At 38.8% G+C, this 24,423-nt stretch overlaps 1 protein-coding gene across 6 annotated transcripts in view; it reads right to left on the bottom strand.

Annotated features, from left to right (window-relative positions):
* The window catches only part of BICRAL (BICRA like chromatin remodeling complex associated protein), a 36,819-nt gene that overhangs the window by 5,664 nt on the left and 6,732 nt on the right, over positions 1-24,423 (bottom strand). For 4 of the 6 annotated variants that reach the window (XM_082302464.1, XM_082302467.1, XM_082302465.1 and 1 more), the window contains exons 2-10: positions 14,650-14,698; positions 11,768-11,816; positions 11,617-11,685; positions 5,725-7,428; positions 3,882-3,981; positions 2,546-2,643; positions 651-712; positions 393-538; positions 148-242 (exon numbers count right to left, since the gene is read on the bottom strand). In XM_082302464.1, coding sequence (XP_082158590.1) covers positions 148-242; positions 393-538; positions 651-712; positions 2,546-2,643; positions 3,882-3,981; positions 5,725-7,428; positions 11,617-11,685; positions 11,768-11,816; positions 14,650-14,693 — 2,367 coding nt within the window. In that variant the 5' untranslated portion in view covers positions 14,694-14,698. Of the gene's footprint in view, positions 1-147; positions 243-392; positions 539-650; positions 713-2,545; positions 2,644-3,881; positions 3,982-5,724; positions 7,429-11,616; positions 11,686-11,767; positions 11,817-14,649; positions 14,699-23,103; positions 23,201-24,423 lie in introns of those variants that run through there. The other 2 variants (XM_082302466.1, XM_082302463.1) reach the window with 2 other exon arrangements.

Genomic DNA, 24,423 nt, shown 5'->3' with positions numbered 1-24,423 from the left:
AATCACCTTCCTGACTACCAAAGCCTGTTCAGTGTAAGAGCAAAGCAGAAGCAGACAACAGAAGTTCATGTGCCTGCTCTGTAGGTATTTTTTTAACAAACTGAATCCCATCCCATAAACAAAGTGTACCTGGGTTCTACACCTTACCATTGCATCTTCTATAAGCAAACATCTGTATTTGTTCAGCATAGCCTGCGTCCTCTTCAGAAGCTGTGTAGCTACAGATTCAAATTCACTGTCCACTAAAAAGACAAAGTACACTTTCAAACACTGCTCTTCAATAAACTGCACAAAATTTAAAATGTTCCTTTTCTTACTGCTCTAATTTACATTAAGAATCCTTGCAATACACTGATTACAAACTTACTGCCAAATTTTAAAAAGAAAATTACCTTTTCTTAAATCTTCTTCTGTTGGCAGTGATCCCTGGCACACGTGGTATGAAAGGAGTCTCTGAACTGCATCATTTAGTGATCTGAACCGGCTTTTATCTGGTGTTACAGCATGTACCTGATCCTTCTGTAATTGCTGTAGAATACTACAACAAAAATTAATGATATATAATTAACACATACTGTACAGAGTTTTTACACTGACAAAAATAAAAATTAAGGTTTCTGAAACAAAATTATAAAGGAAGAACGACTTACAAAGCTCCTTTAGTTAACTGCTTAGCAGCAGGCCTTTTCTGTCCAACTAAATGACCATCCACCTAAGTTCAAAATAAAAGACAAATTACAATATATCCCCTCACTTGCAAAGCCTAAGTTTCAGTATTTGTTTTTGTCAATTAGGTACATCATCAACACTAATCGTAACCACCATGTAAATATGAACACTTTCAACTATCTCCTATTTTCACAGGGCACTGTATCAACAAAATACGGAAGTGACATAAACCAAAGGTCAGAAATGCTGTTTGTAGGCAAATTCCACTGTTGTGCATTATACATACTTCACTAGGAAAGAGGATAAAATATAGCAGTGCAAAGAAGGAAAGGTGCAACTAAATATTTCTCCAAATAAATCTGCTCTCACAAACTGTCTCTGCATTTCTCAGATGATGTTATGTTGGCTGATATTGATGGATTAGAGTACCTGTGAGGAAAGCAGGCTAAGGTTGCGCACTTAAATTCTCAAAAGCCACAGCAGCTTTGGGGGGTGGTAAAAGTCGTTCTAGGAATTCTATTTCAGTGTCAATACTACAGATATGCCCATCAGGTAGAGTTCTAACTAATTTTCCCCTTTGCTTAGACATTTAGCAAAGCCAAGATTTTTCCTGGGAACACTGTCCGAGGACCTGAGGCTCTCTGAGGGGGTAAAGACTCATGGCAGGCAGACTATAACAGAATTTGCCTCAAAAAGCCTCTAACTTCAGAGCATAAGAAGTAGTCACCACCAAGGAGAATGAACATCAGATCAACTATTACACAACCAGGCTGAACTCCTAACTGAGCACTACTCTATCTTCTGCTCTACTTGTCATCAGTAAGACATGGAAAAGCATTCCTGTCCTACTACATTGATAAATACATTTACAAACAAAAATTCTAAGTCAGATCCTCTCCAAAAAAACTCATCCTGGACAGTGTTTTTGTGCATACTTGCAGTATGTGGGAGAACTTTTGATGGCAAAAAAAGAAGACTGCAGTAAAACAGACAAAGAGCAGGTGGAACTTTCCTGCTACTTCTCACAAACCACTCTCTCCCAATCAGCCAGAAAAAAGCTGAGTTTGTAAGAACTAATGAGAAGAATAGGTCTAACTTACGGCCAACTCAATGAAGAATTGCCATGTCACACAAAATTATCTTCAGGGAACAGTACAGTCAGACTCCACTTACTGAACTGAATCTCAAAGCAGCATCCAGTGTATCAATTTGCAAAATAATCAGTATTTGTTATGTCAAGGTAGAATTTGTCAAGTTTGAGGGAGTTCATATACTCTACAAAAAACCTCCAATGATTCCTTATTTGTTTGCTCACTCCCTCCCCCCCACACTACTGGAGAGGAGAATTAGAAAAAAAAGTGAACCTTGTGAATTGAAAAGAACAGTTTAAAAACAGAAACAAAATAAAATAACATAGTAATGATAGTTATGATAAAGTTGTAATGAGAAAGAGAAAAAGGGGCAATTAAACCCAGGAGAAACAAGTGACACACAATGCAATTTGCTCAGCACCCTCTAACTGATGCCCACCCCGTTCCCAAGTAGTGATCAGCAGCTCACAGCCAATTCCCCCATTTATATACAGAACATCATGTTCCAGAGTATGGAATATTCCTTTGGGTTTGGGCCAGCTGTCCTGGCTCTGCACCCTCACAGCTCCTTGTGCACCTCCTCACTGGCACAACATAGGGCACTGGAAAGGCCTTGACTTGCAGAGAGAGCACGGCTCAATAACCAAAACACCAGTGCGTTATCAACATTATTCTCATCCCAAATCCAAAACACAGCTCTGTACTACCCACTAAGAAGAAAATTAACTCTATCCCAGACAAAACCAGGACAGACAGAGAAACATATAAATAAGAGCATTCTCTACCTGTATACTCTGCTGAACTGATGATGATCCTATCACTTTTTCTTGTGGCTGTGCTGTTCCTAGAGATTGTTGTATAATTTTTCCTCCAGAGTCCTGTCCTATAAAAAAAATATTAAAAATACTCTTGTCATCCTAAGCAAGAAGAGAATAATTTTATGTACCTATCCTGGTAATTGAGTTTAAAGGAAAGATATGTCTTATGCTTAAAACCATTACTGCAACTATCCTGTGGAGAAACCAACTCATAAAAATGAAACAGGACTCATATTTTGTCCCACAAACCACAAAAATCCTCAGATTAAATCACATCCTACCATAGTATTGCAACATAAGAAGAAATTCAAGTATTTTAAGTTAAGCGTCCCGACAATTTACCTAAAATCATATAGTAAATTTCATCAAGCTTTTCAATACTAACCCTCCCTCAAGTGTATCAACCAAATTTTTCTAGAGCTCCTGGAAGTACTTAGACAGCAAGCATATTTTTTCCTCTAGATTTTTTAGATAGGTAGACTTCCTCCAACTGCCTTGCTCTATAATTCAAATAGCATCTTATCAGTCATGCTACGATACAACCAAAACAAGTAAGAATTTATTAGGTTTTTTTTCCCAAAGACACCCAGCATACTATGCTGATTGTATAGAATTGCCTGGACACCTTACACACATAACAGTACACAAGGAAAAAAAAAGCAAAGTAGAGTATAGGACCTTATTCAAAAGGTTACTTATGTACAAAGAGAACAGGAAGGTTACTGCATTCTTCTGTTTGCCTTGAATGTACTGGTTTTGTTCTTTTAGTAGTATGGTGCAGCTTGAAAAGCTGCTATTTTGCCATGAACAGTGCATGAACTATTCTAATTGAAAGTGACACATTCAAGAACAAAGTGAGTGATGACAGCCTGCACATAACCTCGTAACAGCTATTTCACTTCTCTCTGCATCTGAAGCAGCCACCACATTAGAGAATCTAGAAGTTTCACAGAATTTTAGCAGATGTCTGTATTTTGAAAATTACTTATTTCTATTTTCCTAAGCTGGAAAAAAAAAAAAAGAAAGAAGGTATAATTTTGGTTTTCATAAAGGGGAGAAAAAATTGCTATTTGTGAACATTCAACTTTTCACTCTAGAAGATGAAGTGCCATGGTTGGGAAAAATCAAAGCACACATTCAATACTGAAAAAATATAGCTTGAATTCTTCTAAAAATAAAATTCAAACAAGCTTTAGAACCCTATGAGCATAAGCCATCAATGTAAGCCTGGCATACTGAAGAAGAATGAATCTCTGTTGCTGGAGAAAATTAAGAAAATTATGTTAAAAAGACCTTAGTTGACCTGATAGTGTGTTGCTCAGAAGACTTGTTAGCTGAGGCTGTCTCATATTGTCCTGTGTCTTCGATGCAGAAACTGGTGATGTCTGGTTCACAGCCTTCTTCTGTGCCACATACACAAAATAAAAAAACAAATTTTCAAAAAATCACAGTGAAATATTTACTGAAAGCTTTAAGAAACACAAGGAAAAGGGACCGAAAACTCATCTCTCTGTATACTTTTTTAACTTCAAACTCATCAGGGGTGAAATTTCACACATCTCAATCCCTCCACGTTCAAGAATGTTATAAAGTAAATCAGAGAGGAACAGAAATTACACTAACAGCACAAATATATACCAGTTGCATTCTACAAGACCCCTGATTTACCACTACAAGTGGCACTCACAAAGCTCAGCTTCCCAGAGTTCCAAACCTGCAAGACAACGAAGTTGCTTTCACAACAAAAAACACCCACAGGGGAACAAACCGTCCACTGCTTAGCAACTAAATGATACATGGTTTAGTATAAAGTACAATGTTTAAAATGAAAGTACAAACAAACTAAAAAGATTCTGGCAAATAGCGGCATTTGTCCTCCCATTTACAGCTCTGAAATTTCAGCACAAAAACAAAATTATCTTTTTGCAATAGGAAATACTATGGTTTTATAACTGCTGAAACTCACTGACCCAGCACATAACCTGCAAATAGGAAGATGTAGACACATGAAGAGAAAGTCAGACAGGCCTCAAATTACTCATCTGCAAACAAAATGCTACCTGTACCAGAAGTCTTGGCAAAGACTACAAATGTGTTTCTACAACATGTTCATACAAATTTTTTAAATACACATTATTTTCTAAGGCATTATTTCACTGCAGATTTTGAGTTTGGTTAAAAAAAATCCATCAGACCTTTGGAAAAAGAAAAAGATCTAAGTAAAAGAAGTAAAAGAAAAAGATCTACTTAGTGCAAATGCATTTTGAGAGAGCTACCAGTATTTTAAAATGACAAAAAAAGAAAAAAAAATCAAAAAAAGGACAGAAATTGAATAGCTTGTTGCTAATTGTGTGAAAAGTCACTGAGTTAAAATTGGCAGGTCACTCTGGAACTTTATGTATTTTTTTTGTTTTAAACTTTTGACTGTTTGTAAGTTCACTTAAGAAAACAGAAAAATTTGAGTTGAATATATACTGCAAGTGTATCTACTGGACAGAAAAGACCACATCTCACCTTAAGAGTGAATTCAGATTTTTTTTTAACTACTACTAGTTTGACTTCTTAGAGCATTTTTTTAAAATGCTATGCTTTTACAAACTGCTTTTAAGGATTCTAAGAAACACTTCTTGTCTTTGCTTCTAACTGCTCCAGACACACACAACAAAAGCACCAATATGTAAATAACAAAAGGAAGCCCAAGAAACCTTTTCATCTCTAATTTCAGTAAGTCAGACCTTAAAAATCCATAGGTTTTAGTGAGGTCAGAAGACTTTTAAGTGCTAAGAATGTACTTGAGCCTTTACATCTAGCCTATGGTAAGGTTTACAGGAGAGCTCACAATTGTATAAACTTATAATTCCCATTCCTTCAAATGGGAGCAGAAATGGATCAGTTCTAAGCACTTCTGAAAATACTATAAATCACCAACATCACCTTTGGAATTAATCAAAGTGACGGAGTTGTTCAGTCAGTGACAGATTTCGAAAATACCAAGTGAAATGATGACTCTGGGTTACAGTAATTTTCAGCAGTTCCACAGTATTTGTAACAATACAAACCAGCAAAATTAACATTCTCTGTATTAACCAGATTTTAGCACAGCTTAGAAGCCTTTCTTTGGCCACATTCTCAAGCAGCTTTCATACCTGACCAAAGGCAAACTGTTGTTGTGTTACTCCCACGGACGTGTGACTAAAGGTGCTGACAGACTTGGAGGAGGATGCTGGAAGACGATGCGATGCGCTGACGGCAACTTGAGCTCTGTTCTGGACCAGCTGATCTCCTGTAAAGTTCCCTCCTGATGCGACAGACTGAACCGATGCTCCCAAGCTGGGATGTACTGAACCAGAAGAACTTGCAGCAGCAAATCGATTAGAAGCTGACATATTTGAGACTGTGGACTGCCCAGGTGACATGGTAGTAAAACTCGATCTGCCTTGAGAAACATTAGCTTGGCTGGGTGACAAATGCAACACGGTTGGCGACGCCTGCTGCAGTGGCACCTGTCCACCAACAATTTGGGAAGTTCCATGATTTACTATAACTTGGTTGCCAGGAGCTGTGAATGTCTGGCCGGAAACAAGCTGAACAGCTGTGTTCTGATTATTCAGCATCTGTCCTGAATACGACTGGTTGGCTCTTAGCATGTTTGTAGAGTTCCTGTTGAGCATTACATGCTCAGCAGACACTTGGCCAGGAACCAGCTGGGAAGGCTGAGTCTGAAGAAGTTGTCCATTTATGGCCTGGACATGATGAACTGAGTTAGAATTAACAGACAAACTTGTAGGTATGAGAAACTGGTTTTGAGGTGCATGAGGCTGTCCCATAGGAGAATGGATAACAATACTACCTCCAGCATTGCTAACTGTCTGAGGTGTAACTGATTTTCTTGTATTTTGTTGTTGATTAACAATATTAACAGACATATGAGGACCAACTACTGAACTTTGAGGTGAGTTTGCAGAAGCAAATGGAATCCCTTGCTGTACATGATGTTGCTGTATTCCCAAGTTATTCACATTGTAAGCAGTCTGCTGACCCATCTGAATAGGCTTTGGTTGGATATTAATAGGAACTTTGTTAGAGTTTGGTGCCAAACCCCTTTGAATGATGATATTATGGACAGGCAACGAAGTCTGAAAATTTGTGCTGTTAAATGGAACAGTTACAGGTTGTGCTACTGGACTTGAATTTGAGTTACTGAACAGCGAGTTCCCATTTGGAGTTTGTCTATGAACCAAGAGGCCACTGCTCATGTTTGCAGGTGTTTGCTGACCATTGCCTTTCAGTATTATCTGAGATCCATCGAGGTTATTGATGGTCATCATGGAAGGTTGATTACTAAATGAACCAATCAGCTGTATCTGCCCAGAACCACTAATCTGGCTGCTATTAGACAAATGCTGGCCAGGAACACTAATTCCGACGTGTTGCATAAAGCCATGTTGCACACCGACTGTATTGCTTGCAAATGATGCTCCAACAGGTTGCTGTACCACTTGAGTAACTCCTATAGGTTGCAACGTCTGACCTGAGTAATTAGAAACATTAGAAGCCTGAGTAAAGGATGCTGATGAAGAAGGATGAAGCTGAGCTTGTGCAAACTGTTGGCTAGAACCTACACTGGCATCCAAATATGCCTCTTCCGCCAAAGTCTGTTCAGTAATATTGGCCTCCTGCAACGACTTCTGAAGAATATCAAAAGGCTGATCCTCAGTAAGATCAGGTAATGGAGAAGACACAAGTTCATCTTCAAGAAACTGAAGGCTACTGGACAGCTGCAGTCCATCACTAGGCCCCTCTCCAAGCTGACCACTTACACCTTTTACAGACGACTTAGGATCAGTGTTCTGAAATGCAAAACAAGAAATAAATCACTTTCAGAAATTCCAGTATCTGCTTTGTTTCCTCATTTGTTATTTCTTCATGCAAGCAAACTTTCTACACAGAATTATACTCTTCCCATAGCATGTGCAGGGTGATGTTGACAGCAAGCCAGCACAAACAGGTCATGGACATCCTGCTCACACCCTCAGACTGCTGGAGACGCTCCTCTCCCTTCTCAAATCTCTCAATACACAGCACTTAGCTCTGCAGCTGCACTGTTTCAAGACGACACAAAATGCTCTCTAAGTACCATTTTCCCTTCCTCAAGCAGAGCACTCTACCAACAAATGGATAAAAGAAACGAGAAGCAAAAACACCTCCACTGTACCTCACTTTGGGGCAAGGCTTCAGTAGTAACAGTACAAGCAGAGAAAAGGCAGGAGAAAGCTTTCCTTTCACTGACTTCTATCAAATGAGATTCATCTCCAAAATCCTACCAGCATTTCTATAATCACTTAGTGTAAACTAGTGACCATTTCATAAAGTTAGAACATTATGCTAATTCCTTGTTTAAAAAAATTTTAGAAACAAGGCAGGAAGAAAAAAAAAAAGTCACAGACTTTGTGGTTTATGCTCGTAAAAAGATTACTGAAACTATAAACATTGGAACTACCACAAATATTATGTGGCACCTTTAACGAAAAAATCCTTCAAATCCACATCCATAAACACCATGATAAGGAAAATCAAAACCTATTTACTCTGCCAAGATTTTCCTAAAACAAAGTTCTCTCCAGAAACCCTAGACAACACAAGCATCAGGTTTCTGCAGATAGAATGACCAATTTAAATGCACAATAATATTCACAATAGTTTTAAGGCAAAGTACACCTTTCTAAATTGCATAAGCACATCTCAGCTATTCAGAAGCTACAACCAGTTTCTTTTTAGGTCAGGATAAATGGAAACTGTGGGTGTGCAATTATCAGTCACATTCATACCCTGAGCCTTTACTGCCTGAAGGTCATAGACGCTTGTTTTCACCTCATGTAAACAGTGTGAGGATGCTGCAAGCCATAATTATCACATGCAGTGATGTCCCCACCCTAACTTCAGTTCCCCAAGCATATTTATTCAGAATTCTACCCTAGTCTGTTTCTGAAACAATCTGTGTATTTTCTAAAACTTCCGTCATGTTTTAAAATACTGAAAGATTTTTCTTAAGATTAGATAAAACATTTTCAAGTTACAACTATAAAGCTACAGCAAGCTTTTAATACTTCTGTTAACAAAGGAATTAAACCACTGGTTCAAAGTCACAGTGTCTGAACCTCATGAACACCTAAAGCTACAAATCAGGTTCTCCACTGTACCTAGCTACCATCAGTCAAAGCAAAAAGGAATCACTAACTAGGCCATAATTAGGACTCTTAACTGTCAGGTTCCTGAGGAGAATTCCCTATTGCATCTGTAACTTGTCTCCAAGGACAAAGACCAAACTGAAATCTTTTACAACTGTGTAACAAACAGTTCCACTAATACTATTCCAGTTAGTACTAACAATACAACTACTACTACTACTACCAGTAGTAACACTAATAAATAATATTATGTGCAATCAGGATTAATAGCTTAAAACTCTCCCACTGGAACAGAGAATCCCAAGTTTCATTCCCTGCTCCCAGGACTATGTAACGTCAGAAAACAATTTTATATGCAAGAACTGGAACTTTCCAAGTTAACATCGCAATCACTACTACCCAGATTCAGAAGAGCCATGCAGAATACCATTCTAATTTCAAGAAGAAATCAAAGCCTCTGCAGCTTCATGAGCCTGCTGACCATCAAGAAGAGTCTTATTCTCACTGGCTCCATGAATATTCTGCTCTCTTATGCTGTTCTATTATACTGTAATAGGATAATGGAAGCAGCCACCCAGTACAAGCCAGGCAACAGGGCAATGGCTAGGGAACCCTCTCATGACAACCGCCACAGGAAACCAACCTGGAATCAGCAGGGGTGGTACAGACTCAATCAACTCAGGGAAGGTGGGGATGGGGGATGGGAGGCAGTGTAAGGGAGTGGGAAGGGTGGACAGTGCTTTCTTTTCCTTCAGTCAGCAGGAACTTCATCTTGCTTGTATTAGGTGTTGGCTGAGCATGCTTACCAGCTGAGGCACTGAACCCTTGACACTGAATTTGTAAACTCTGCCACTGAAAGGCATGAGACGGGGAGCAAGACAGACAATCCTACTTCATGGTAGCAGTTCTGAATACATACAAAAACAGAACTTCAGTATCTGTAAAAACTTTAATGACAAAAACCTTAGAAGCACGTAAGTTTTCAGATACCCATTTTATGAGCAGAGACTGTTAAACCATCTGTTTATGGTAACATTTGTTCCTTCCCAGTGCACCATAAGAATCTGTATTTGTAATCAAGTCATTCTTCACTTATGTCAGCACGGAGCTCTCTCAGGAGGGAGGAGGGAAGAGAAGATGGCATCAGTGAAGAGATATATGAATATATATCTTTTATATATGAAGATATAAAATGATGCATACAGAGCATGAGAGGAACAGGTGCTGAGAATTAAAACTGTAGTATGTCATCCTAGGAACATACACTAGGAATCCCTGCTCCTCTGACCACCTGCCTTCTAGATTACCTATCCCCAACCTCATATACCAGAGAGCTCTTAGCTTTCACCAAATATTTTTATTTCTTTCAACTGCTACTCCCTATGCAACAAATCTACCTTGTCCAGAATCTCCCACTGCCTCTCAAAATTACCCAAAGAAACTCACTTTCTGAAAATATACCAGAAACACCTGACTCCTGCCTACCTAGTCATGCTTATCAGAAGGATGTCTACAAAGAACAACTAGGAAGTCCAGGCTATGACAAATGCACGTCATATGTCACCCTTTTTTCCCCCAAACCTGTTTTTTCTTAGGGTGAGTCCTCAAATCCCACCTCTGGCCAGTGCTGCATACAGGAAGCTGCTGTCTGCTAATGCCAGCCTGGTACCAGGTTGAAACCACTGTTCCCCATGAGCCGAAAATTGGGCATACCCTGTTACTGTTGGTACCCTACTCCCTCAACATTATCTCAACCAGCTTGCCTGCTTCTTCTACAATATTTAATAACGATCCTGAAAGGAGAACGACAGGACGAACACTTCCCATTACACTACTGCGCCTACAGGAAAGTCACTAGTTCTCCACACACAGATTAATAGTTCTCAGAATTTCTTCCTGCCAATTATTTAAGGTCCCTACACACCTACAAGTGTATCCATGTATCTGTTATGAACATAGGAAAAACAAACAAGAGTCAAGATAACAGTACAATAGAAAGAGGAATTACCAGGAAAATCCTAGTCTATGCATTCAAATAACTTAATTGTGGGATTAACAATTCAGTTGTTTTAAAAAACACACCAATGAAACCGAAGAAATGTGGGTCTGAAGCAACCTCTAAGTCATCCAACATTCTACTCAAAGCATGACTACCACCCGCACTAGAGCAGACCAGCCTTGAATTTGTCACCAAGGATTGAGATTCCACAACCTCACTGTGTGAAACACAGCGAAAGGCTGCAATACAGTCCTGGCAAGAAGGAACACTGAAGACTTCTTGCAACACCTAATGAATTTAAAGCGGCTTCCCTAACACTGAAGTTACAGGGAGGACACATCCCAAACTACCTCCTGAGTCTAAAGAAAAAAATACAAAAAGAGAAAAAAAACAACCCATTAATTATTTTTTTAAAAACTGCCAGCCCAGAATCTACATAAAGTAAGAAACAAAAAGCTATTCTAACATACACAGGAAACATATGAACAACTAATCTTCAAGGTATATCTCTGAGCACTACTACACCCACAGTCTCTAAAGCCAGGAGTGCAGTTTGCAGGAGTTATACCAGAGAGCATCTTCACATATTTACATATTTTAATATATACATATTTATATATCTTTACATATTTATAAAACACAGCCCAACAATGCAGTATTTTTCAATTAATTCCCCACTGCAATACTTAACATACTAAGAGCACAAGATAGGTTCTATGTCAGTATTCAAAATTTTTACACAAAAGAAGTTGAAACCCACATCTACTTCATTCAGTTTTATAAAAGCCAAGTACGGCCATACAGAAGCATGCAATCTCAATACTAATGTAATTTATCTCCTGACCACTTACGTTGGAGTTGGCGAAAATTGAATTGGAGTTGGCTACAGAATATTCTGCATTAGTCAAGTCTTCATTGCTCTGGTAAAAGACAAAAATTGTGTTTAGAAATAATATACTCAATGAAGCTTATCTATGTCTAATACACAGCAATGCTACTTACCGATTTACTACTAGGTCCATGTAGAAAATAATTCAGCGCTTGTGGGTCCCTTAAAGGGAGAAAAAAGATAAAGAAGTTAACACTTTTTGGAAGCCCTTTCTACTAATGAGGCTAATTTAACTAAGCCACATACTGTACTCATATAAACCAGGTTTCTAATAAAAACACATCTTTCATTGAATCCAACGCAAAGCTGAAAGTTTGTATCATCTGGGGATCTGTGTTTCTGTATCAGCACAACTTCCAGATGCTGATCATATCTGCTGCCATTTTAACAAGGCAAGTAATAAACTATGTTGATCACAAAATTTTAGTTGCACTTTATTTCCCTTCTGAGGGTGTTACTCATATTCTCTTAAAACACATGGTATTTTATGGCAGCACACAGTACAAGACCTAAGGAATATACTACCATCAAATAACATGAGAACTAACACAGGTACCACCTCTTCGACAGCTAAACTATAATGCCTCGTTTAGCTAGCATCTAATAACAGGGTATTTACAAACCTGATTCTCTGATACACTCTCTGTCACCTTTAACACAAGTTAATAAAAATTTATGATTGCCAGAGTAACAGTCCCCTCATGAAGAAAAAGTGGCACCTTTTCCAAGTTAAATCAACCATAGGAATAACAGACTAATATTACGAATTTCAGTGTATTTAATTAACTTAGCACTAGCACTAAATAAAACTCATATTAAAAATGTAGTCTGAATGAGTGAGAATAAGTATAAGAAGTTCAAACAAATACAAATACATTAATTTAAGTGTATGTATAGACCAAGTAAAAAGAATAAAAGGCTGTGTTACATGGGATTATTCTAATGTAACAATTAAACAGTGTTTCCCTAAGCATAAAGAGTAAACTGACATGGATTTCTTTGATTTTTAAAACATGTTTATTGATTAACAAGTAATAATAAAACATTTTTTAAAAGCAGGAGATTCTCATGTAAAAAAGCAGCAATTAAAAATGGCTCCTTCTTGCTTGATGGTCCTAGAAAAGAAAGAGGCATAAAGTTAAAGATCTTTCAGATTCACATCTACTCTTCTAAAAGGACAAACACCCGTCTACTCCTCTTTTTTTTGTTTTAAAAAACAAACTGTGTTCACAAGTTTACGAAAGGCACATTAGACAGTACTTCACAGGGACTTTATGGTACTATTATGCTTACAATACTGGTTACATATATTTTAAAATAAAAATGTCATTTTCATAGTAGATTTCACTGAATTTCAAAAATTAAGCAGCACAGAACTCATGATCTCATATAGGGTTCTATTATGCTTATGAATTTTATCAGTAAAATAAGCGGGCCATTTAATACTAATTACCCTCACTGTCTTTCAATCGTGCAAAATGCAATTAAAAATTAAGAACATTTCATCATCTTAAATATTGTGTTTAGTAAGGAAGGAATTCTAAAAGGCACTTACCAAATCACAGACCAGATGAAAAAAAAATTGTTTTCCAGTCTTCTAGACGCTTAAGACAGTAATTGCTGCCAGCAGCAGGAAGAACACTGTAATTTTTCACACAAACACTCATCTGTATGGAGAGCACTTCATTTTCTGGACCACCCATGATCTTGTACCAGGATACTCATGATTCGTGCTCATGACAGAGCACTTTACTGTCCCATGATCATCTTTATGTTCCAAGCAGTGTTTTCATATGGCCACAATCAGCAACCTCGCACAACAGTTACTTCACAGAATGTAACCAAGCCTTTACTGGCACTGCTTTTGCTACAGCATCCAGAGCAACCCTCAAACTGCAGCAGCCACTGTGGCGACGTTTTGGTTTTTCCGAAGTTACAGCTCTCGCTGGTTTCACTGGAAGTTTTCAGGTGTGTGAGAAAGGTAAAAAGCCTATTTATTTCCTACACCTAAGACAGTAAAAAATTCTTGTATGAACTGGGAATGATCTTTTAACAGCTGGTATGAGACTGATGTCAGACTAATTTCCAGAAGAGTATGAACAAAGTATTGTGCATGAAAAGCTCAATTCTCTTGTGTTTTCAATGCATTTATAGCATATTATCTGTTCTTGAATACTGACGAGGATGGTAGCCAAAGGAAGGCAACTTGTCACATACACAATCCACACAAAACTTGCTCATGTTTCAGCTATCCTAATTATTTTCGGAGATTGCCATATAGAATTATAAAAGCTCATATAAATCTGTTATGGAAATAAGGGAGAGGGGGGCAAACAAAAACCCAACAACCCACATGACCATTCAAAATCACTAATTCTATTAATATGAAGTATCTTTGACCAAAATGCTGGTAAATTCTTGTAAATACACAACAGTACAGAGCTATTCTTTTTTTCTAACATTTAGATGCAAATGTGTATTATTAGTAGAAATGAAATCTTTACGTATTTGTAATTAAGAAAAAAAAATTTTACTTTTCCCTTAAAATACAAGCATAGTATTAATAAATCATCTAGTTCCACCAACTTATCTAGTTCCACAAAAAAAATCTGAGATCTTTGGGGTTTTGATTTAAAAAAAGTTACTTGCAGTGAAGTTTGTAGTAACGTCCCTAACATCCATGCAGTAACATGCATCAACACTGATCTGGTATTACTGCTACCTGAGAAGAGAATCCATTCTCCATGAACACACATTGCTTAGCCTCTCCTGAGGAGAATGTCAGCAAGTGGACTGTCAGCTACTAACCACCAGGACTGAAGGCCTTGCAATCCACGCATCTCCACGTGGAAGAAGTGAAGAATGTCTGCTCATTTCATTGCAAGTCACCTCATCTTTAGACAATACTGAGATAGAATCACCTTCTAGAAGATGATTTTGCAAAATTATTACTCCCAACTTTTCTGCAATAATTACTTATGGACGGAAAACTTACCCAATAAGATCAAGGAGACAGGATTCATCATCGTCATCATCCATGACAACTAGAACAAAGAAGGAGAGGATGGATATTTGGTATGTATAACCCGAAAGTTTGTTTTCAACAATACCAATTTAGAATATTTCAGTATTTTTTATTAAACAACTTATGAAGTTGATAGCTGTCCACTATTGACAAAGTTCTTAAGTAGACCTGCACCTTCTACACGGCTGCTGATTTATCTCAAAATCAAATTCAGTCACACACAAAGATTTCTAAAATCCCATGCAGTGTTTTACCATCCAGGGGGTTTTTAGAATTTTAAATCAAAGAAAGACAAATGATTAAGCAAACTGATTAAAAAGAATTTCTACGAATTCAAGTAGTAAAAATATCAACACTGAATGCAATCTAAGAGTCCAATTAAAATGCTTCTATAGGAAGTGAGGGAATAACCAAACCCTACAGCACCTACAAAGGCTGTTACACATTAGTGGCTTTAACACTGAGCAGCCGAAAAGGTAAATAAACTTAGGTCAGTGTCATGAGGATGCTGCTACAGTCTAGAACCAAAACTATAGCCAAGACATGACTAAGCATTAAAAGAAACACTATTTTCTAACAGACCTTTCTTAGCAATAGCTAAGTGACAATGTGGACACTTCAAGTTTCTCCTCAGCAGTATTCAGAAATGTACTTAAACTTTGTTTAATAAATAGTACAGCGTTCTGACAGTCCTTTTAACAATGGGTAGGGCGGGAATTTATGTGCACTGCCCAAACTGAGGGCAACTATCCAATGCAGAGCCTTTTTAGCCTCACAGTGTCACGACCACCAACTCCTTCACACACTGCCTACTCCATCAGGTACTGCTGCACCAAAAACACTCTCACACTCCCTCTCCCCTCCAACTGCTGATCCTTCAAAGCTTCTGTTTGCACATTCTGGGCTCTCCTGTTCATCATAACTCTCAGAATATCATCTCCCTTGTCCTTGTCAGTAACTCTCAGGACCATCCCATCTAATCCACCAGTTCAATTACCAACTGATGTTAGTTAGCATTTCCAAAACTTCTTGGTACCCTGGCTTCCTTTAAGTTATCCAATCTCATCTTCACAGTATTTTCTAATCACATCAAGTTGATCATTTCATTCCATGTTTGCTTTTTTCTCAACTTCCCTTAAAAAATGTGCTGTCGTACTTATCTCTCAAATGTTTTAACACAGTTTTGGCTTTAACTCATGTCTTCTCTCTCTTCCTTCTTGCCAAATAGAACTTATTCTCCCTGACCAGAGATCCACATGAATCATTCCTCATCCTGATCTCCATAATGATTAAAACAGAGAAGGGGCTGAAGCACCTGCTATACAAGAGGCTGAGAGCACCAGGACTGTTCTGCCTGAAGAATAGAAAAGTGTGGGGGAATCTTTATCTTGCGTACAAATACTTGGTGTGAGGGTGTTAAGAATACTGAGCCAAACGTTTCTAAGTGGTATCCAGTGAATGAACAAGAGGAAGGGGCACAAATCAAAACAAAATAAACCAAGAAGTCTATGTAGACAACAGAAAAAACCTTTCTTTTATGAAACTCTGAGGGTAGCCAAATACTAGCCCAAGTTTTTCAGCAAGGTTATGGACTCTCCATCCTTAGAGATGCCCAGAACACAGTTGGACCACAGCCTTGACCTGCCTGCTCTGACCCTGAGCAGGCTGCTCTGGTAGAGCCTCCTCTGAGCAGGACAGGGGACAATGTGATCTCCAGATATTCATTTCCACCTTGGCTGTCCTGTGATTCTGTAACCTCTTTCCTGAAATTTTTCTATACTCCACTGGTTCTGAAAATAGCTTATACTGTAGACTAGCAGAGGGTACCATGTCCTCTATACTGCATAGCCTTATTCAGATTTTTTCTTTCCCTGTGCTTTAGTTTACAGTGAGGGTGAAGCAGAAATGGAGCATATGCCAGTATAAGGATCATTCAGTATCACCTCTCTGGGAGAACAGAAAAGCAAAGCACAGCTATCAATAATTACCTCAATGTTGACAAAAATCAGCATTCATGAGGTGATTGATTATGCACCTTAAGAAAAGCAATTTCTCCCACAATCCAGTATTCCAGCTGCTTACTCTTGCATAGAGCCACCGGCTTGAGCACTGATACTGCAATTTAACGATAAGCAAGTGGCATGACATAGTATGATGTAATGAAATTTAAATGTAAACTTGTGTTACTAAGATCAAATTAATAAGCAACTAGCATTCTGCTTTAACTGTACTGATAGTACCACTTACAGAAAGCTGTTATTTCCTCTAACTGCTGAAAGCATACCCATGTCTCAAGAACAAGGTTCCAAAGTCTCCCAGCTAACCAAAAGCAAAAATTTACCGTAAGCCAAAATTATCTTTGTTTCCACACTGCAAACCTACTTTTGAATATCCCAACCCACGTGTCTATGGCAATACTGACAGCATTATTAAAACACAATAAAATGTCTTTTCTTTACATAACCAAATATGCTCTGTGATTTTATTACAATAAGCGTTCACCATTAGCAGAAGTGACAATACTGAACTTTGTTCAATTAATACTCCTGGAGGTATTAAAACAACTGACACAAATTAAGATAAATTTGTTAAGTTCACAGAATTCTTCAAAACTTGCATATAATGATCAGAAGGAAAATAAAATGCATGAAAACACTGATGTGAGAAAACCCCAACGGTAATACATAATCTGCACTATTAGACCCTTTATCTAAACATACACTTGGCTTTATTACATAAACGTGATACAAGAAAAATCTATGCAACATACCGTAAATTCCTACCATTTTAGGACAGATAATAACCCCCAAAGAAAACAGCTGCATTTTTTATAAATACCAAAAATCACAACCAGTTCCCTTCAGAAGTGCACCTTCTTAATAAGCTTTAACAACACTTTTGTCAGCACTAGCAGAATTCTGTCACACATGAAAAAATATGTCACCATTTCATTTTTTAAGGCTGGTTTACCAAAGAGCTCACCTGTGTAAAACCAACACCAAGCTTTTATACAGCTGATCAGTGCTCCATCACAGAGCCACTTAACCACACACAGCTCTCGCTACATTCAAAAGTTGTTCCAATGGGCATTCACTGCCTAAGGGGCTTCACAAAAACACACGGACAGATCACCACCGTCTCAATATCCCCACAAACACGTGTAAGCAACACTGCACTAACAGGATGCTGCATGGCAGTGCTTTGTGAATTACCACTGGAGCAATGTGCAATTTAAACAGACTCACAGGGGTATGTGGTCTGTGAGAGAACCATCAAGATCACAGCCAAGTCATAAACCTACCTATTTAGACCAAAATCTGTTCCTATTTCACCATACATACCAAAGACGGACACAACCACGTAACTGCATGTTGTGGTTTAACCTGGCAGGCAGCTGAGCAACCACACAGCCACTTGCTCATTCCCCCAAGTGGAACAGGGGAGAGAATCCAGAAAAAAAGGGTAGAACTTGAGATAAAGACAACTTAATGTGACAGAAAAAGAAAGGGAAAATAATAGCCATGATGAAAGAATATTCAAAAGAAGTGATGCACAATGCAATTGCTCACTACCTGCTGATGCCCAGCTCAATCCAAGCAATGGGCCATCACCCTCCGGCCATTTCCCTCCGATTTTACTGTTCCACATGATGCCAAATGGTATGGGATAACCCTTTGGTTAGCTGGTTAGCTCTGCTGGCTGTTTCCCCTCCCAGCTTCTTTCACACCTCCAGTCTCCTCACTGGTGGGGTGCTGTGAGAAGTGGAAAAGTCCTTGACACTGCTCAGCAACAACTAAAACATCAGTGTGTTATCAACATTATTGTCGTCCTAAATCCAAAACACAGCTACTAGAAAGAAAACTAACTCTAACCCCAGTCAAAACCAGGACAATATCCACCCCTTATTCTATACTAATCTCATCATGCCCAGGTCCCATACTTTCCAGTACATCCCAAATAATCACAACCACCTTTCCTGTCTTTTGAGATATATGCAGACATATAGGCCCATAGTCTATGTGCCATCCTTCTAAGATGTCCACTGAGTTCATTTAGTCCAGGACTTTGGGCTCCATCTGTCGTATCAGTCCTTCAAAGAGAAAGAGATGATATGTGGTATTGGGATTACTACCTGCTGAAGTCTGGTTCCATCATCACTTCACTTTGCTCGGTTTTATCAGCACTCATTCTTCATTAATATGAGTAATTCTTACTGCAATACCATAGATATGGCATAAAGCAACCAGAGTAGTGACGAAATACAGTATTATACAGCAATTAATGTCATCATGGGTTGTTCTCACCCAAAATCTAATCCCCTTGAGTATACATTGGACTTTCCCATCCTTCTGCATTACCCACTGAGTACATCCAGGTCCTTGAGCAAATGCAATCCCATGGATGGGTTTGCCTTTGCCCAAGACAGGAACAACCCAGACTGCCCTCCACAAAACAAGTTTCTATGTGCACTATAGGAACTTTATCCCCTTCTACAGTATATGAAAGTTTTGATTGGGCAGGTCCAGCCAATTTAGCAGATCCCTAGCATTAACTAATCAGATGGCTATTGCTAAATGGATATCCCAATGTCTGAACATCCCAGTACCTCCTGCTCTCAGAGTGGCCTTTAACAGTCCACTGTATTGTTTGATTTTCCCAGAGGCTGATGCATGATAGCAAAGATGATATATCCAACTCTTTGGCCTAGATGCCTATATGAGGTTGTTGTGGAAATGAGTCCTGTATCTCCTGTGGTTTTGATGTGCCAAATCCACAGTCCAATAAACCTGGTAGTCAAACCTGGTAGTCCCCTTCCTTTATCCAGCTGGAGGCAGGACCCCCTAGTCATAAATACTGGTCACAGTATTCATTACTACTTGCAAATACAAATAAGCCCCCTCACTGGTGGGGCAGTGCGAGAAGCTGAAAAGGCCTTGGCTTAGTGCAAGCACTGCTCTGCAACAACTAAAACATCAGTGTGTTATTCTCATCCTAAAGCCAAAACACAGCACTGTACCAGCCACTAGGAAGAAAATCAACTCTATCCCAGCTGAAACCAGGACACTGCAGGTTTAAATCTTTTTAACTGACGCCTGTTTTCAACACGGATTACCAAACGATTAGTGCCCTATTAATTTCAGGAGAGCAACAGAGGCAGTGCCAAACAATCAGACAGAGTACTTGCACACCCAAAAGCAAATTCACCCAAAAGTAGTCATTCAGTCTGCTTCGAAAAGAGGAATTTGACCAAGACATGACCTTGACACAGATGATCATTTAAAAGTGTGTTAACAAAAGTAAGCCTGTCCTGTGGAATTTTCCTAAAGCATTTTCTACAGCACAAGTGATAGAAAAGTTTGTAGCTTTTCTTGCCAACTATTTTTTTCTGGTTTTCTGTCCTCCTCACTGTTTATTAACAATACAGTGGCCAAAGCAATGAGTGATGCATGAAATGGGTATAAACTATATTAAGCCAGGAGAGTTTGAAAATAAAACTTGCCACAATGAGTGGAGTTAAGAGTTATGAAGCCTAGAACAGTGGTCATCAAAGTGGGGCGTGTGCAAGACAATCCAGTGGGGTGCAAGAAGAAAATATCAAAACTTCAGTACTACATGAAGTTTTAATATACACACATATACTTGTGTATGTAAATAAATATATATATAATGGGGGTGCATGCTCAAAAATCTTACCAATAGGGGCGTGCAATCAAAAACATTTGGAGACCACTGGCCTAGACCCTTAAATATTGACTCACTTCTATATTTGAATCAGTCTTTGAAGACTTCAGCCAGTGGAGGCTCTAGGCGAGGCTTGGCTGGACCATTGGGGCCCATCAACGCATTCAGGGCCCTGCCAAGAGCCCACGCTAGAGACAGCTGGGGAAAACACACCTTGGGAAGAGTCACACAACTTGCTGGAGCACTGTTACAATGAAGCCTAGCAATACCTAATTATCAATACTGGTCTACAGTGTCTTTAAAAAAAAAAAAAGCCACAAAAATCTGCTTATAAGAAGTAGGCCAAACTCAGCCCTGCTAGTGCATCCAACTAATTTACAAAGGGCAATCCTCACTAATTAGCCACAACCCAGCACAGATATTCCCTGTAGCTTGCTACCACACTGGCAAATATAGCATAGATTTCAACCTGGATCACATGTACTTGAGCAAGAAGCCCTGCCTATCCCTTTCAGGAAATAACCAGAGTGCCCTTTATCACATGCTCCCAAACAGAATACGAAAGAAGTTGAAAGTAATAAAACTAACAAGGAAATCCCAGCTATGCAAGCCAATCCTCTGGGAGACTCTTATTACTTGGCCTTAAAGCCTCTGCCTTCATTTCAACACTCCGACCTACTACAGAGCAAAGAGCAACGAAAGATGAATAGAGCAGTCCTGCCCTCCTCTCATCCACTTTCCCTGGATCAGCTCAAGGCTTTGAAGAGTCATCTGGAACAAAAAAATCTGATAAAATACATTGATCTGTTTCAACTTAGGATGAGCAAGATTCTTGACTGGTTCTGGTTTGCCACAGGGCTACAGCAGTGCTGGTGCCAGCACAAGAGAGGGGGAAGGGAGCAGTGCTTCAGCTTAAAGCAAGTGTGGGGCTGCAGCACACATATGAATACAACCGACGCACTCACATTAGCACAGCGCAGGCAGCAGTCCAGCGCACTGATTCCCTTTCCATCAGCACTTGTGAGCTCCCAGCTGAAATCTCTGTTTGGCTTTTACACATACACACAGTTCTTAAAAGAAATACAAAACAACGTGAAGGAGTCCAACAGAGTGCACGTCAAATCCTGTGGCCACATGAAGGAACTGCCTTTCTTCAGCCTGAGCAACAGAAGGCAAACCCAGGTGCTACCTGCAGCCTGCTAAAAGGGGCACTAAGATGAGCCAAGCAGGTCTCTTCTCATCAACACACAGCAAGACACGAACCAAGGGCCAAAACACGTAACACAGAAAATCTCAACCCGATGCAAGGAAAAATGTTCACTAAGAAAATGTCCAAGCAAGAGGGTGTAATCACCCTCTTCGGAAATGTTCAAAACTCAAATGGTCCTGACCAACCTGTTCTAAGGGTGAAGCTTGTTCTGCTTACAGCAGGGGGCAGGGCCAGGTAACCCCTAGTGGTCCTTACCAGCCTAAATTTTTAACCAACGTGCTACACAATCCATAGTATCATGTAACACATGCAGGTTCTACAACCTGCAGCATCATTAAAACTAGATTTGCCCGGAAGCAGTCCAACTATTCACATATGCTTCATATACTATCCGTATTCTAAGAGCTGTAAGCACTGGATTTTAAATTTACTCAAGCTATATTCAAGGTTGCCAGAAAATAATTATTTTCCTTTCTCAAAGTCACATAATTTCATACAGCCTTAATAGATCACTTCAGATACAAAGCAATAAACCACTATTTTCACTTTCTGCAAAAAGCACAAGCTAATGGACAGCTTAGAAGAGCAACATTTAGAGCAATCATTTCCAAAAGGTGTGATATAATCAATATCAAAACCTGGTAAGTAACACGTAAATAAATTTATCTGCAAAACCGTCGGAAAAATCTAGACTTAGAAGTTTTGTGCAAATACATGGGATCAAACCCTGACTGGCAGCATGACTCCTGAGAGTGAACACTGACCTTTGGAAATTGATGCTTCAGAGCAAGGTAACGACTGCTGTAGCTAAACCTTTATAATGGGAGATAAACTTGCACACAGTAACGCACATAGCACCTGAAGCAATTACTGCTGTCATTATGACACACACCCACTAATCTTCACAACTTCAATATGACTTTGTATACATCATGTCAGCAGGAATTCTGACAAGATCTCTCCCGTGCTTTATAATGAACCTGTCCTATCAAATCTTCTGAATTGTTCTGTTGCTCTACCATTCTCCATTCGGAATTTTAACTGACAATCCCAACGGTAAATAGTAACTTCACTATGGAATAGCTGAAGAAACACATTGCCACTGGAACAACAGTCACCAGAACAACAAAACCAGAACAAATCAGTTACTGCAACAGTCACTGCAGAGAATGGTACCGCTGCGAACTGAGTGTGCTACATCAAATTGGTGGCATTTTCACCCCTCACAACCTTTCTGAGCACGGATGTAAGACAACTCTACTAACCCAATCCATCCCTTGCTAAATTACATAAAAGGATTGCAGCAGCATTAAGTGACTCCACACTGACTGCAGAGGTCGAACACCCAGAACTCACGTCCTTCCCTCACACAAATTTCCACCACAACTGTCATTCATTTCCAGAGTGCTAGTATTTTGCTCAGTGTGCTTCTGAACCAGGGGGAAACAACCCGAGTTTTATCACCCATTGGATAACGTATCAGCAGTGTGCACTTCAGGTTGCTAACGTGCTGTAACCACTGCCTGCCTTACCCTGTCAGTTCTCTCTCACGTTCCTATCCAACAGGCAGCCTCGGATCCAGTGAAGGAAACTCCTACACAGGAACAATCAGACCTCACTTGCATTCTCTGCAACACAGAAGTGTAAGAAAAGAGTATAAACTCAAACCCTTATTACCATATAGTTTATTCTTAAATTTCAAGTCAACACGACTTTTGAGCAATCTAGTATCTTGAGAAGTGAATTTCAGATTCTTGTAAGTAACCAAGACTGTTATCTTACAATCAACTTAAGAGCGGCTCACCATGTCAAGCCCTCTGCTCTCAAGAAATTGATTTTTATGTGGATGGAATACAAAAATTGATATTAAGAGGTATTTCCACTTCCCCCTGTTGTTACTGTAAAAAAATCATATGCTGCACAGCACTCAGTGGAAAAGAGGTAAATATTGAAAAATTCATTGCAAACGAAAATCTCACTCGAACGTCACAATTTTCCGAAAACTGTCATTTCAGGACAACAGGAGTAAGGAAACAAAATTAATTTTAAAATACACTTTGTGAAACACAAGGCCTTAACTACTCACTTATAAACTATGCTGTACTTATATTCTACAATATGGAATTACTCCTTATGAATATCTTCTTTCCCAGAGTAATCAAAAAAGTAACTACTACACTGTTGCAAAATCTACCAGGAACTGTGCTCTAAAAAACAGCTAACAAAGTAAGAAATTTGGGATTCTAACCTAGTCACATAGTGCATTATGCAAGCATTAACTTTCTAAATATACAAAAATATGTTTTCAGTCCAAGAATCTAAATCTGAACAGTACTTTTAAGATTAATTTCTAATGTTTGAAATTAGCTGTGGAACTGAATTTAAGCATCAATATTTCAAATACATCTGTATGCAACAGAGTATGAGAAGAAATCAGTAATTTTTAAATATTCAAAAGAATTATGAAGAACCTTTCTGAGAAAAACTACTCTAAAAAACAGAAACTATTCAGGAATCATAAAAATAGCAACAAGAAAAGGGACACAAAAGTGCTTCCTCTCATGGATTTCTAGGCACATTATGCCTCTTCATGGTTTTTAAGATCTGGCAGATGAACACCTAAGAGGACAAGCAGGATCATTACACAATTGTGAAATACCAGCTCCACACACAGAAGGAAATAGAAACCACACACTACAACACAGACAACCTACAATAGGCTGTTTATCCAACTCTTACATTTTATTTCCCTTTAGTACGCCATTAAAAAAATACTGATTTGAGTTTGTCAAATGTGGTAACTTATCAAACTTCCAAAAACCACAGTGATATTTTAGTATGTTAAGAAAAAA

The sequence above is a fragment of the Coloeus monedula genome (assembly GCF_965178545.1).
Source record: "Coloeus monedula genome assembly, chromosome: 2".
In the NCBI taxonomy this organism is placed as follows: domain Eukaryota; kingdom Metazoa; phylum Chordata; class Aves; order Passeriformes; family Corvidae; genus Coloeus; species Coloeus monedula.
This window is presented reverse-complemented; position numbering and strand designations above follow the sequence as displayed.